General features: G+C 51.5%; 3 protein-coding genes across 3 annotated transcripts in view; 2 read left to right on the forward strand and 1 right to left on the reverse strand.

Annotated features, from left to right (window-relative positions):
- SEMA4G (sema domain, immunoglobulin domain (Ig), transmembrane domain (TM) and short cytoplasmic domain, (semaphorin) 4G) overlaps positions 1 to 215 on the forward strand; it is a 13,818-nt gene extending 13,603 nt beyond the window's left edge. Inside the window, exon 15 of the mRNA XM_006831469.1 lies at positions 1 to 215. Within this exon, the coding sequence (XP_006831532.1) occupies positions 1 to 215 (215 nt within the window).
- Positions 216 to 3,020: 2,805 nt separating this feature from the next.
- Positions 3,021 to 3,675, reverse strand: MRPL43 (mitochondrial ribosomal protein L43). Its single transcript, XM_006831470.1, has 3 exons — positions 3,545 to 3,675; positions 3,352 to 3,458; positions 3,021 to 3,244 (listed from the first exon to the last, which is right to left on the reverse strand). Exons 1-3 carry the CDS (start codon positions 3,673 to 3,675, stop codon positions 3,021 to 3,023), a joined length of 462 nt encoding a protein of 153 aa, XP_006831533.1.
- An 888-nt stretch (positions 3,676 to 4,563) lies between these two features.
- Positions 4,564 to 9,458, forward strand: LOC102820430 (chromosome unknown open reading frame, human C10orf2). Its single transcript, XM_006831255.1, has 5 exons — positions 4,564 to 5,806; positions 5,993 to 6,233; positions 6,452 to 6,559; positions 6,871 to 7,012; positions 9,168 to 9,458. Exons 1-5 carry the CDS (start codon positions 4,564 to 4,566, stop codon positions 9,456 to 9,458), a joined length of 2,025 nt encoding a protein of 674 aa, XP_006831318.1.
- The last annotated feature ends 3,867 nt before the right edge of the window (positions 9,459 to 13,325 follow it).

Raw genomic sequence — 13,325 nt, forward strand, 5'->3', positions numbered from 1 at the left:
CACCCCCTCCACCCCCTCCAGCTGAGCTGACCAACGGGCTGGTGGCACTGCCCAGCCGGCTGCGCAGGATGAACGGCAACAGCTACATGCTCCTGAGGCAGAGTGACAATGGAGTGGCAGCAGGGCCATGTTCCTTTGCTGAGGAGCTCAGCCGCATCCTGGAGAAGAGGAAACACACGCAACTCGTAGAACAGCTTGATGAGAGCTCTGTCTGAGCCATTTCCAAGACAAATGTTCTCCCAAGTCAGCCCATCAGCCCGTCAGCCCCGGGCTGGGCCACTGCCTCCCCGCTGCAGCCACCCCACCTTCACATCCCCCTCTCCAGACCCTTCTCCCAACTTTTTGATGTCCCTGTAGGGCTGGCTAGAGTCAGGCCCAACCCAACCCCCTCCTCAGTCTCCACAGACCCATGTGAGCAGCCCAGGCCCACCGGTGCTCCTCAGAGGTAGGTGTACCCCAAGACTGGGGCTCTGCAGAACCAGCCCTGATTCCTCGCCCTTCACCCCAAGCACTAGGAGGAGAGGATTCCATCCTCCTGCCCCATTTATCTGCCCAAACCCTCCATTTCTCTCAGGCAGGGCTCTGCAGGTCCAGATGGCCTCGTGTCACCACGCTCTGCATGGCCCTGCGTGCTGGATGGTCCTGAAGCCAGAGACTTCTGCCAGGCACCAAAGTCACCTGAGTCCTATGTCCATTCACATGTGCACATGGAAGAGTGTCAATCTGCTGGGCTGCAGTGCCCCCACCCTGCCTTCTCCTGGTGCATCCTAGTCTTTCATCCTCTAGACTTGGGTGCCCTCCCAACTGGCACATTCCATCTTATCTCATCCCCTCCTCCAGTCCCAGCCCTTTGTAGTGACCTTTGGCAAGAGCTTGGCCACATGCCAGCCTGAGGGAAGACTGTACCATCCCCCTCTTCTCCCTTCCTGTGTACCCATGAGTCCGCCTCCCCACTTCCCTTGATCACTCTCGAGTGGCAGACAGAGCTCCAAGCATGTCCCTTCTTCACACACATGGTAACACATGTACCACCAACATGCTTACATTTCCATTCACATGTACTTGAGCCTTCCCTTGCCGCCACAGACGTTCTGCCGGCTTTGGTCCATGGACATATCAGAGGGATGTCCCCCTCCTGTTCCATTGTCCTTGCAGACCCTTCCCTAGGATGGGTGACCAACACTGCACTCAATGAGCCAGCCACCCTTTTGGGAATCAAGCATTTACTGTCCCCAGACCAGCACAGGGGAAGGAAGGCGTGATCTGATGTCCCCTGGCACATGAAGCCCTTTCTTGGAACTATGCAAAGGGCAGAGGCTGGGAGTTTAGATGCTTGGCTCCCATCCCTGTCCTACCTCACCGGGGCACTTTTAGGGTCCAAGGATATGAGGTCTCCAGGCCCATAAGGGACAATCAAATCCTGACTGAGCTCCCCCAGTCCCTTTGGATGAGGATGACTGTTATTTTTGTAGCCAAGAACGTGGAATTCCACGGGTTTTTACTGCCCTTCCCCCAGCTTCCCCCACCTCTCCCCTACAATGAATGTAGTTATTGTAAGAATGGCTGTACTTTAGGAATGCCCCACTCACCATCCAGGTGGGTGGAACAGGCATGTGACAGAGTGGGGAGCCTGGGCTCAGCTCCTCCCCCCGTCGGTTAATAAATACCCTTTTTCCCATTGCTGTGAGTGGTCTGCCTGGTCTTTTCCCGGTGCTCGGGACCGGTTCTGAGCCTGTGGAGGTGCTGCAGTGATTCTGCATCCAGGATTGGCTGTGCTCTGTTGAACCATTTACACAGGAAACTGGGATCCTCAGCTTCCATCCTAACTACCCTGGGCTCCCAATAGTCACTGATCATGGTGACAAGGGCACAACACAGGAGTTACGACCATTCAAGAATTCATACAACAGTGTCCAAGGTGTTTACTTCCTACCTCTTGTTAGCTAAGGCTAAAGGATGCTCCTTATTTAAAGTGAAGGATCAACAAATGCAGGCAAACCCACAATGAGATTGAGTGACATAGTGGCAGCAATATGGGCTTAAACATTAAAAATTAGAAGGCTGGCACAGGACTGGGCAGTGCTTCATTCTGTTGTACATGGAGTTGCTATGAGTCAGAAAGGAGATCTGGTACTGTAGTGGTTACAAGGTGGGCTGCTAACCTCAAGGTCAGCAGTTCGAACCTACCAGCCATTCATCAGGAAAGATAAGCCTTTCTGGCCCTATAAAAATTTACAGCCTATACGGGATTGCTGAGTTGGAACCAAATCCAAGGCACATCACCACCACCACGAGTCAGAGTCAACTTGATGGCACCTTAGTAACAACATAATTTATCAGCCCTCCTATTCTTCCCCAAGCAGCTTTCCGGAACTCCTGTGCCCCCAAGAAGACATTCATATTCGAACAAAGGACCTGTCTAGAGAGGGTAGGGTACGGCAACTGGAGGGGAGTAAAGATTGTTACCAGGGTCTTGGCCTGAGAATCATTCCATTGCCGGGGTCAGGCCTAGATTAATCACATGGCCTTTGACAACAACCACCCTGAAGCTGTATAATGTGCTGCCTATGGTTTTAGAATATTGTGAAACAGGGCTTATATTTAATATATGCAAACACTTTGAATAAAATTCTTGGATAGTGCCTTGTTAAGGAAGTTTATTAAGCGCAGTTTCCGCATCTGTACACAAACCTTTCCCCATATTCATAAAGTGCCTAACTCTGGCTGAATGGTGGCAGCAGTAAGACACCAGGATTCTTCAGAAGCCAGACTTAAGATCTTCACCATGTTTTGAGATGATTATTTATCAATTTGGATTCCAGAAAATGCAAGCCCTGTGAAATTATTGAAAGCTTCCTTCCATCTGGGGACTACGGGGCTCACAGTCACTGTTCCGAGCAGAGGGCACTGAATAGAAACGGACAACTCTTGATCCGTTTGAGCTAAGAGTTTTAGCGCCAACTTCCGGGTGCGTGAGTTCCATTTGTCCGCTTGGACTCTCCGAGTGAGCGGAGCCACAGTCACTGCACTGGCCCTCCGGCCTCTCGGGGGCGCAGCCGACCAGGTGCTGTGGGTTTGTTGGTGAAGGGGTGCCACTGGCCCTGGATGCTGGGGCTGTCCGTGTGGAAGGGCTTGCGGATGCGGATGACATCGAGTCCAGACTGGTTGGCCAGCTTCTGCACCAACTTTGCAATCTCCTCGGCGGACTTGCAGTGGATGCTCTCCTCGCGCACTGCTCCGTTAACTGGTCCAAGGAAAGGTGACAGTGAGCGGAAGGGGACCCGGAGGAGACCTGGCCGAGCCCCGAATCCCGCCCAACTCCAGCCCCAATCCGCGGGCCGAACCACTCACGGTATTCCGCAACTACTCTAGGCACGTAGCACGGCCGAGGGTTCACGTAAATGACGACCCCTGGGTTCCGCCGAGCGAAGCTGGTCACCTCCCGCTCCACGAAGTCCCTGAAGACCGACAAGAGTGAGCACCGAGGACCCAGATCCTGGCGACCTCGGGCCGGCGACCCATCCCTGCCCTCCTCCCGGCTCACCTGGCGCCGCGAGACGAGGGCGCGTCGCGACTGAGGCTGAAGCTGAGACGCTGCAGCTGCTGCACGTAGCGACCGAGGCCGTTATGGAGGACACTGGTCAAGAAACGACTCGCAGTGCCGCGGGCCGTCATGGCGGCAGCTGAGAGGCTGTGGAGCCCACCAGCGAGGAGGTGGGGCGGGACGAATTCCCGGAACTTCCGGTTCTGAAGAACCTCGGCGGAGTTTTGCTTCCGAGGTTAAGAAGAGTGGCGCGTGCGGATGACCCACGTTGCGGGCGTGAGGGGTGAGAGGAAAGTGGAGCCTCGAGCCGCGGAGCACCTGGTGGAACCGAGGGAGGACACGGGGTGGCTAGGGAGGTGGGCTCAGAGATGGCTTGGCGCAGGGAGACGCGCTAGTCGTGTTGAGAGGTCCATTGAATGGAAGAAGCCGCTAAGAGGGCTCTAGTTGGGGGGCCCACAGCAGAGAAGTTGCAAAAGGATGTAGATAACTTTATAGGCTCTTTGATGGAGATGAGGGCGAGACGATCCCAGGGAGGAACATAAAGGTTTGATGAGAGCTGGCAGAGAGAAACTGTAAAGGACCCATGTAGAGGGACATCGACGTGAAAGAGGAAACTTTGGGTGGCGCAGATGGTCAGGAGCTGGCTACTAGCCAAAAAGTTGTCTGTGGAAACCCACACAGAGGAAGCTCGAAGACAGGCCTGGTGGTGAGCCTTGTGACCTAAAATGTCACAGCCTTGAAAAACCCTGTGGAGCAGTTCTACTCAGCACACCTGCGGCTAGCATGAAGCCCAACCACTCGTAGCGCTAACACTAAAGGTAGTGGGTATTTAAGATGTGAACTGGCAGTGTCAGAGGGCCCAGAGGAAAGTGAGTGGGGAGAAGTCTGAGAAGAGAAGAAGCCACCCACAGTGAGTGACTTCTGTAGCGTGCTGTGAGCAGCTCTGTGGAGTCTGGTCTTTGAAGGCGCCAGAACCCGGCACCTAAGGCATTTCCAGCACTGACTTTATTTGACCAGGAATGTGGGTCCTCCTCCGAGGGGCATACCCCCTCCGAACCCTGCTGCCCCTGCGTGGAGAATGGATGGGTCGGAGGGGCCTGCCCCGAAGTTTGGTCCCAGGATCTTCTCGCAGACGGTACAGGAAAGAGACTCTTCCAGCTTTAGATGTACCAGTGTTGCCTGTAACTACAACTGAAATCCGCCAATATTTGCGCACCCATGGGATCCCCTTCCAGGATGGCCACAGCTGCCTGCGGGCACCCAGCCCCTTTGCAGGGACCTCACAGCAAAAGGATCCTGTTGGTATTGCCACTCCCTTCAGCCTCTTCATTGACAAGACCACCGGTCGCTTCCTCTGCATGGCCAGCTTGGCAGAGGGGAGTTGGGAAGACTTCCAAGCCAGTGTGGAGGGGCGAGGGGATGTGACTAAGGAGGGGGTTCTGCTTAGTGAAACGCCAGAAGCTGTGGATAGTGAGGAGGTCCGGAGGATCTGGGACCGAGCCATACCTCTCTGGGAGCTACCTGATCCCCAGGAGGTCCAGTTGGCTCGTGTGATGTTTGCCCTCACTAAAGTGACAGATGACACACTCAAGCGTTTCAGTGTGCGGTATCTACGACCTGCTCGCAGTCTTGTTTTCCCTTGGTTTTCCCCTGGAAGCTTGGGATTACGTGGCCTGAAGCTATTAGGGGCTGAAGGTCAGGGGGATGGAGTGCATTATGTTGAGACCACCATTCCCCGGCCTAGTGCCTACCACAATCTGTTTGGATTACCATTGATCAATCGCCGAGATGTTGAAGTGGTATTGACTAGTCGTGAGCTGGACAGCCTGGCTTTGAACCAGTCCTTAGGGCTGCCCACCCTTGCCCTGCCCCGGGGAACCACCTGCTTACCCCCTTCTTTACTTCCTTACCTGGAACAGTTCAGACGTATTGTGCTTTGGCTAGGGGATGATCTTCGGTCCTGGGAAGCTGCCAAGTTGTTTGCCCGAAAACTGAACCCCAAACGATGCTCTTTGGTGCGGCCTGGAGACCAGCAGCCCCATCCCTTGGAGGCCTTGAACCGTGGCTTAAATCTTTCTCGTATCCTGCGTTCTGCCCTGCCTGCCTGGCACAAGTCTATTGTGTCTTTCCGGCAGCTTCGGGAGGAGGTGCTAGGAGAACTATCAAATGTGGAGCAAGCAGCAGGCGTCCGCTGGAGTCGCTTTCCAGACCTTAATCGACTCTTAAAGGGGCATCGCAAGGGCGAGCTGACAGTCTTCACAGGTGACCCTTTGGGAAATGATCTCTGGGGGTAAAGGGGCAAAGGTTCAGGTGACCAAAGCATATGGGTTTGGGCCATTGTAGATGTTGAAGAGGAGGGTTCCATCCTAACTCTGAAGACTTGACATGTTCTTGGTGGTTTCAAGGGTAGAACTTTTCTCTCTCACTCTGTGTTCATTCCTCCTGCAGGGCCAACAGGCAGTGGAAAGACAACATTCATCAGTGAGTATGCCCTGGATTTGTGTACCCAGGGGGTGAACACACTGTGGGGTAGCTTTGAGATCAGCAACGTGAGACTTGCCCGGGTCATGCTGACACAGTTTGCAGTGGGACGGCTGGAAGAACAACTGGACAGATATGAAGAATGGGCTGACCGCTTTGAGGACCTGCCCCTCTATTTCATGACTTTCCATGGGCAACAAAGCATCAGGTGAGGTCCCCAGACCCAAACCACTTTCCCAGATGGATCCAAGCACTCAGGACCTTGGGTTGTTTTTCCAGCCAGTGAGAACTAGGTTGCCAGACTTAAGGTTTTCACAAAAAATACAAGGGTAGAAGAACTGGCTCCTAACAGATTTTAGAATGCTGACTCTTCTGCCGGGAATGGTCTGGAGAGTGCCTTGAATCCAATGCTCTTCCTTTTCCCAGGACTGTTGTAGATACCATGCAACATGCAGTCTACGTCTATGACATTTGTCATGTGGTTATCGACAATCTGCAGTTTATGATGGGTCACGAGCAGCTGTCCACAGACAGGTGACATTCCCCCTCCTGTTGAAGTAGAGCCCAGTTGAGCACACATGTCTTCTCAGGCAGCTGGCCTCATGCCCACACAGTGTACTCACTTGTTTTCTGAGCTGTGTGCAGGCACATGTACAAATTTGGCTTTATACAGATGTGGGGTGGGGCATTGGGAAGTATGGACAGGACCTTAGTGGGAATCCATAGGATAAGGGAGGTAGAGTGGGGGTTGGGTGATTTGGGGGGAGATAGGAGTGATTGAAGAGGGTATGCATGTTCTTGTTCTTTTGTCTATGTTCAATAACCTCTTTGTTGGGCTGGGGCAGGATTGCAGCTCAAGACTATATCGTTGGGGCATTCCGGAAGTTCGCTACAGACAACAACTGTCATGTGACACTGGTCATTCACCCCCGGAAGGAGGATGATGACAAGGAACTACAGACTGCATCCATTTTTGGTTCAGCCAAAGTGAGTGGCCTTTGGAGGATCCCAACCTGTGGGGAGTAAGAGAGGAAAGGTGTGACCAGGACAACCTTGATGATCCTGGGGAGGCAGGAGGTAGCTACCCTTGGAACCATGACGTGAGGAACATAAGAGGAGGCTTCAAAAAGTTCATGGAGAAGGGAAACAATGTATATTTATTTTCTTATTTAAAAAAAAAAAAAAAAAGCTTATACATTTTATTTGTGTTTGAAACCTGAAGATCTGATTACTACAGTAGCATCTTATGTGTTGTTAAGGCATGTTTAATATAAGATGGTCTGACCTCTTATTCCATCTTAATAATTTTATTATCTCTAATAACATGGCTTCTATAATGATGACTTACGATATTTAGGATTGTTTTTGAAGACTCCCTTGTATAGTAAGCTTAAAAAAAAAAAAAGTTTGTGGAAAAAAATTCTCTTTTTCTAAAAACGAACTTTCTGAGGCCACCTAGTATATGCTACCCAGGAGAAAGATGAGACTTTGTGACTCGTCAAAAGATTTACAGCCTTGGAAACCCTATACAGGGCTGCTAAGAGTTGAAATTAACTCGATGGCACTTAACAGTGTGCTAAGTCTGTATGGGTTGATGAATTACAAGGTCAGCAGTTCAGGCTCACCAGCTGCTCCTTGGAAACCCTATACAAGGTTGCTATGTGCCGGAATCAACTCGACAGCATTTAACAACAACAACAACCTTCCTTTAGTCTGGGAAATAATTAAACAGTAATTCCAACTCACTATGATACAAACTGGAGCCCTGATGTGGTGCTGTAGGATAAGCACCAGACCACAAGGTCAGTTTGAATCTCAAGGTTGGTGGTTCAAACTCACCAGTCTCTCCTTGGAAACCCTATACAGAGTCACTATGAGTCAGAACCGACTCAACAGCACTAACACCAACAAATGATACAAGCTGTGGTTGACAGCATGGGTATTTGGTGAGCACAGAGAAAATATGAGTCAGCCTGGGACATGAAGAGACTTCCCAAATAATTTGTCAACAAAGGTTGGTTTGAGTTTTAACAGATAGTAGGTTAGATAATCAAATAAATGGGAGGATCTTCGGGGCAGAAAGACCAGCCTGATCCTGAAACTCCCAGGTGTACATGGAGTGCCTATTACATGTCAGGTCTGAGCAGGGCACAGGGAATACAAGGTGAGGAACTATGATGGAGCTATGATGGAACAAGGAGCTGGGGAAGAGAATACAGATAGTCCCTGGATTATGAATCAGATCCATTCCTGACTGTCTTCAAGAATTTGTAGGTCAGAAGGAACGGTCAGTGCATATGGTTCTTATTTAGCCTTACTTTAGGGCAAGAAAAGCTTCTAAGCCTTTTCAGTGACTTACAAGGGGCACATGTAACAATTAAAGGTGTTTGTGATAAAGACTTTGTTGCAAGTAGGGGTTGGCTAAGTCATTTCAGAGAAAGGGCACATTTCTATAACATTAAAGCACAGCTTCAAAAATGGCAGCATTTTGCTCAAGTATGGTGGCAGACTGTACTGCTTTGAATGTGTGTGACTCTCCACACACATTCAATAGTCTAGTCTCAGGCATCAGGCTCCTGAAAAGAATTGCTGTGCCCATTCTTCTGAGTTTCCCATTCCAGGTCTTTGACCTGTAATTTTACCCATGCCAGTTACCATTATTGTAACAATTCTGGTCTGTTCTATTTCACTTCATTGGCCATGATAGAACTGGTTTGAAGCCCTGCACTAAAGGGCAAGTAAAGTCTAAGTCAAGAGTTCATTACCCAGAATTGCTTAAAATGTGGAAGTGGAAAGTAACCTCTTCCTTTATTTATAGGATGGTCGAGAATGGTCTCTTATAAAGTTTGATAATTAGGTTGAGACCTGCATGATGAGAAGAAACTGGGGGTAGATGGGGTGGCCAGCTGTGGAGAATTACTACAAGTAGAGGGAGCAACATGTACAAAGTCTGAGATAGCTGCAAGTTTGTTGTCAAGGAACTGAAAGACAAGAGTGGCCCCAGCATCCTTGTCAGTAGTTGAAAGAGCTCTGGTGATGGGGAGGTACTTTTTCCTTCTCCCATTCTTGCCACTTCTCCCAGCTTTCCTTTCTGCTTCTTTCATGTTTTCTCACACCTGCCTTCTTCCTCCCCAATCCCCAGGCAAGCCAGGAAGCGGACAACGTTCTGATCTTACAAGACAGGAAGCTGGTAACTGGGCCAGGGAAACGGTATCTTCAAGTGTCCAAAAACCGCTTTGATGGAGATGTAGGTGTCTTCCCACTTGAGTTCAACAAGAGCTCCCTCACCTTCTCCATCCCACCAAAGAGCAAGGCCCGACTGAAAAAGATCAAAGATGACAATGGACTAGTGGCCAAAAAGCCCTCTTCTGGCAAAAAGGGAGCTATGCCCCAGAACTCTGAAACATGCCTGGGCCAGTCCCCAGACCCCTAGCACTTGGGCACTTACCAGCCTTCAGGGTAAAGGCAGTGCAGAGCTGGATACAGAAGTGAGCCTGATGGGCTAGGCTGAGGCAGAGATTCTTTCCTGGTCTTCTGACCACTAACAGTGGTCTGGAACTGTGGACCCTTCTCAGTGGGAAGGGCCTAGGTTAGAGCAGTGTCCACAGTGACAGAAGGCTACCTGAGAACCTACTCTGGATTTGTGCTGGGTCCTTGGTTAGAGCACTGAGCATGACAGATGCAGCCCTTGCTTCCATGGTGGGGGAGATGAGACAAGCAAGGAACAAATAAATTGAATGCACTTTTAGATAGTCAGAAGCGTAATAAAGAACAGAGCAGTGAAGTGATAGAGAAGACCCAGAGAACTAGGAGCAAGCCATGCAGATATTTGGAGGAGTAAATGCAGAGGCCCTGACTAAGTTAAGTTTAAGGCAGTGGGGTCAGGCCCCTGAACCTGGAAGGAAACGAGGTGTTTCTTGACAAAACTCCAGCCAAGGCTGTCACAGTTCTGCTCCCCACTTGATCCTGTCATGAAACCTCATCTACTAGAATTGGTATCCTAGGTGCTTGGCCTTGGGAATGTTAGAGTCAAAATGTGGGAGCTACTTCCCATGGATTGCTTGGCAATAGAGGTGTAAAAGGAAGCTATGAGACCACCGTGCCTGCCCCCTCAACACGAATTCGAGGGCAGGTAGTGGTTCATGAGTGAATGCAGCCACTTTTGGAGCATTTTCCAGTTTAACTGAAAAAAAAAAACCAAGTATTTTTCCCATGCTTTTGTTTCTGTGCTTTTTCGTATTTGTCCACCAGGTGTCCCCAGCCTATAACTGGACTCCTTAACTTTGATTTGGGGCCTTGCCACCATTTCCAGCATTTGAGCAGTAGGTTCCCAAGGGAGCAGTGCACCCCACCCCACCTATTCTGGGCCTAGGAAAGGCCGGATGGTGTGTCTTTAGCACTAACTTCCCTGAGGCTCTTCATGTGACCAGCTGCCCCTCTGATGGAGCCCATTCAACTGGTCCCCCTCAGTGCACTCATCCATTTTTTCTGGGTCCTTAGCTTCTCTCTGTTGTTAGTGAACCCTGCATCTCCTAGGGATCTTAATCAAAATGCAGAAGAGAATGGAGGCCCTGGGATATAAGATCAAAATGTGGGAGCTACCTTCCATCATAGCACCCCTATCCTGCCATACATTTATAATTCTGAAATTTGGGGTGGGGTACAGGAATCCTCACTTTTTAGCAGGCTCTGAAGGAAACTAAAATATGTGACCCTGAGACCCTGTCAGAAGTATCCCTAAATGATACCTCATTTCTGTCTCACTTGCTCTCCTAAAGGTCACCCCCAATTCCCTCTAGATTTACCTATTTGTTTTTTATAGTGGTGAGAACACAAGCTATTCTGAGGGGCCTGGGGGAAGCTCTTTTTAAGGGTGGAGTAATTAAAAGTTTTCCTGCTCCCTGGAAGCAGGGCTGCCTAGTCAAATTCTCCCTGTCAACCCACAGGATGTTTCTGGAGCCCTGTGGAAGGGTCTGGGGTCTCTGGTCTGCAAAGTGTGGGAAAAGTGGCCACAAATATCTCTTGGGAAGGCCATAAAACAAAGCTCCTGCAAGTTAGCTGGAGCCAGGCCTCCCTAATCCTGCAGTAATCATTACCAGCCGCTGGCTGGTCTAGGCCTCATCCAGGATCTATAGCATTGGACGTCAGCCCTGCCTTCCAGACTCACAGAACACAGGTCAGTTCTGCCCCCTAAGGACGTGGCCTCCACAGACTGGTCTAGAAGCCAAATGTATTCTCAGGAAATCCTCAGAGGATTCCAGACATAATGTAAGGTCTCTGTGAGAATTGGAGATACAGGGATACATACTTGCCTGCTTGTGTTCCCTTACCCTCCTAGCAGACACCCCCACACAGCCCTAACTAGAATGATTAGGGAGAGGAAAAGCCAAATACCCCCAGCCCCACCCTCTAGGCAAACATTCCATTCCACACTTGCCTTAAACTCAACATATCAAGAGTTAACCCAAAATATGCACAGGAGTCCCTGGAGCCTGGAAAGCAGTGGTGGCCCCCCTGGGTCCTGTGTAAGGTCCTTGGAAAAGCACTGTCTGCATCCAGCCAAAGCGTACTGAGGCACGTTAAGTGTGATAGACCCTACTTTGCCCATGTCCAGTTAGATGAGGGCTTGGAGAGCCTGGCCAAGCAAGGTACAGTTGGATTTGCAGCCCTGTCCTCAGATTGATAGTCACACTTGGTGTGTGTGGGGGGGTTGGGGGGGCGTTTTGGTCTGCAGCAGTTTCCACTCTACTGTGCATAGCTTCCGAAAGAGGGCCGTTTTGGTCTGCGGCAGTTTCCACTCTTATAGCTTCCGAAAGAACTAAATTCCTTGAAGTCGCCCTGAGCCCAAAGACTCAGGCTGCAAGTATGTCTCATCTCCTTGCAGACACAGGTTGCACTGGATGCCAGGGAGGGAGGGAGTCCTTGGTGCCTCCCTGAAATACAGGCCAACTTCCTGTTTGTGCTTGTAGGAGGGACTTTATGAGTCTAAGGGAAGCTTGGCCATGCCCAGAACACTCAGGCTTCCCCACCTGGGCAGACACCTATTGAAGCAAAGAGGATGGTGTTGGTTCTGCTTGGGCAGCCTCAAAATGAAGTGGAGGGAGAGCTGTTTTGGTGAAATTCTAGCCGCCTTTGTCTACTTCCCATGGATTTTCCCTGTTTGGGGAGTGGACCGAATTGAGCTCCCTAGGGACCGCGGGAAGGTGGCCGAGTCAAGCCAGTTTAGCTCTTGGTAAGGTGCTACTCGCCCCTTACCTTGGTTAAAAACCAAGTTCAGGAAGCTGGTGAAATTAGTGGCCGGAGGAGCAGTCTCCGGCTGTGGTCCACTTTCTGTAGTGCCAGGTACTGAGTTGGCTAACTTGAGGGGGTGTTGAACAGACCACTCACTCCCCTCCCCGAATCGGGGGCGCGGCCTTAGCCGCCCCGCCCCGCCTCACCAAGCTTGGCCAGGCGGGAGCCTGGAGCCCGGAGCCCGGAGCGGATTTGGGAGCCGCGAGGTCTTCGGCTCGGAGCGGTCCGCGTTGGAACTGGAGGCGGGCCGGAGCTGGAGTGGTGTTGCAGGTGGTAGTGGGTGAGTAGTGGGGCAACGGAGGTGTAGGAACCCGCGCCTCCGACACATTCCGTCTCTGAAGAGAACTTTCCCTGTCCCGGGAAGCTGGGGGCTGGAGCGAGGAGGAGGGGTCTCCACTACGCGAGGGACAGGCAAGGGAGTCTGCACCGGGAGGCGACAAGAAAAGTCACACCGATGGGCCCTCACGCGTGCCTACAGATACACTTGGGAGACACGAACACACGTGCATTCAGGAAAGGAGGCGCCCTGGGGGGTTACCCTGACAGTCAAGGCTCAGCGCCACGGGCCTGCACGGCCCCCACCCCAGAGTCAGGGCACTGTGCGGTCGCGTACTTGGCGGGGGTGGGGAAGAGGGACAGCCCCGTGACCGCCGATGGGGGCTGGCCGGGTGGGACGCTTGCTTCCGGAGGTTCCTGCTTCCCCTCCGCCAGCAGGTGAAGACTAAGACGTAAACAGGCGTCGAGCACGTGATCTTACGGTCGCCTAGTGGCTGAACTTCCCTGACTCCCGCCTTTCGCTAAGGCTCCCCCCTCCCATGCCCCGTCTAATTTACCCTACGGGCTGTATTCCATTCTACTTTCTACACCTGGAACCTCTCCCAGAAATGGGAGCACAGCACCCCCTAGAGCCAGGGTAGCGCAGAATGGGAGCACTTCGGCAGGGATGGGATTACCTGAGCTCCTGGCTTTTCCTCCCGCGATCACAAACGTGGTGCCCCCCCCGCCCCCC

The sequence above is a fragment of the Chrysochloris asiatica genome, unplaced genomic scaffold (assembly GCF_000296735.1).
Source record: "Chrysochloris asiatica unplaced genomic scaffold, ChrAsi1.0 scaffold00003, whole genome shotgun sequence".
Classification (NCBI taxonomy): domain Eukaryota; kingdom Metazoa; phylum Chordata; class Mammalia; order Afrosoricida; family Chrysochloridae; genus Chrysochloris; species Chrysochloris asiatica.

Bases quoted from the DNA above. Each gene is read 5' to 3' on its own strand.
- MRPL43 (XM_006831470.1), bottom strand. From the start codon at position 3,675: ATGACGGCCCGCGGCACTGCGAGTCGTTTCTTGACCAGTGTCCTCCAT. The intron at 3,459-3,544 runs GTGAGCCGGGAG...GTCGGTCTTCAG, and splicing joins CCCTCGTCTCGCGGCGCCAG to GGACTTCGTGGAGCGGGAGG. The intron at 3,245-3,351 runs GTGAGTGGTTCG...TCCTTGGACCAG, and splicing joins TAGAGTAGTTGCGGAATACC to TTAACGGAGCAGTGCGCGAG.
- LOC102820430 (XM_006831255.1), top strand. From the start codon at position 4,564: ATGTGGGTCCTCCTCCGAGGGGCATACCCCCTCCGAACCCTGCTGCCC. The intron at 5,807-5,992 runs GTGACCCTTTGG...TTCCTCCTGCAG, and splicing joins CGAGCTGACAGTCTTCACAG to GGCCAACAGGCAGTGGAAAG. The intron at 7,013-9,167 runs GTGAGTGGCCTT...CCCAATCCCCAG, and splicing joins CCATTTTTGGTTCAGCCAAA to GCAAGCCAGGAAGCGGACAA.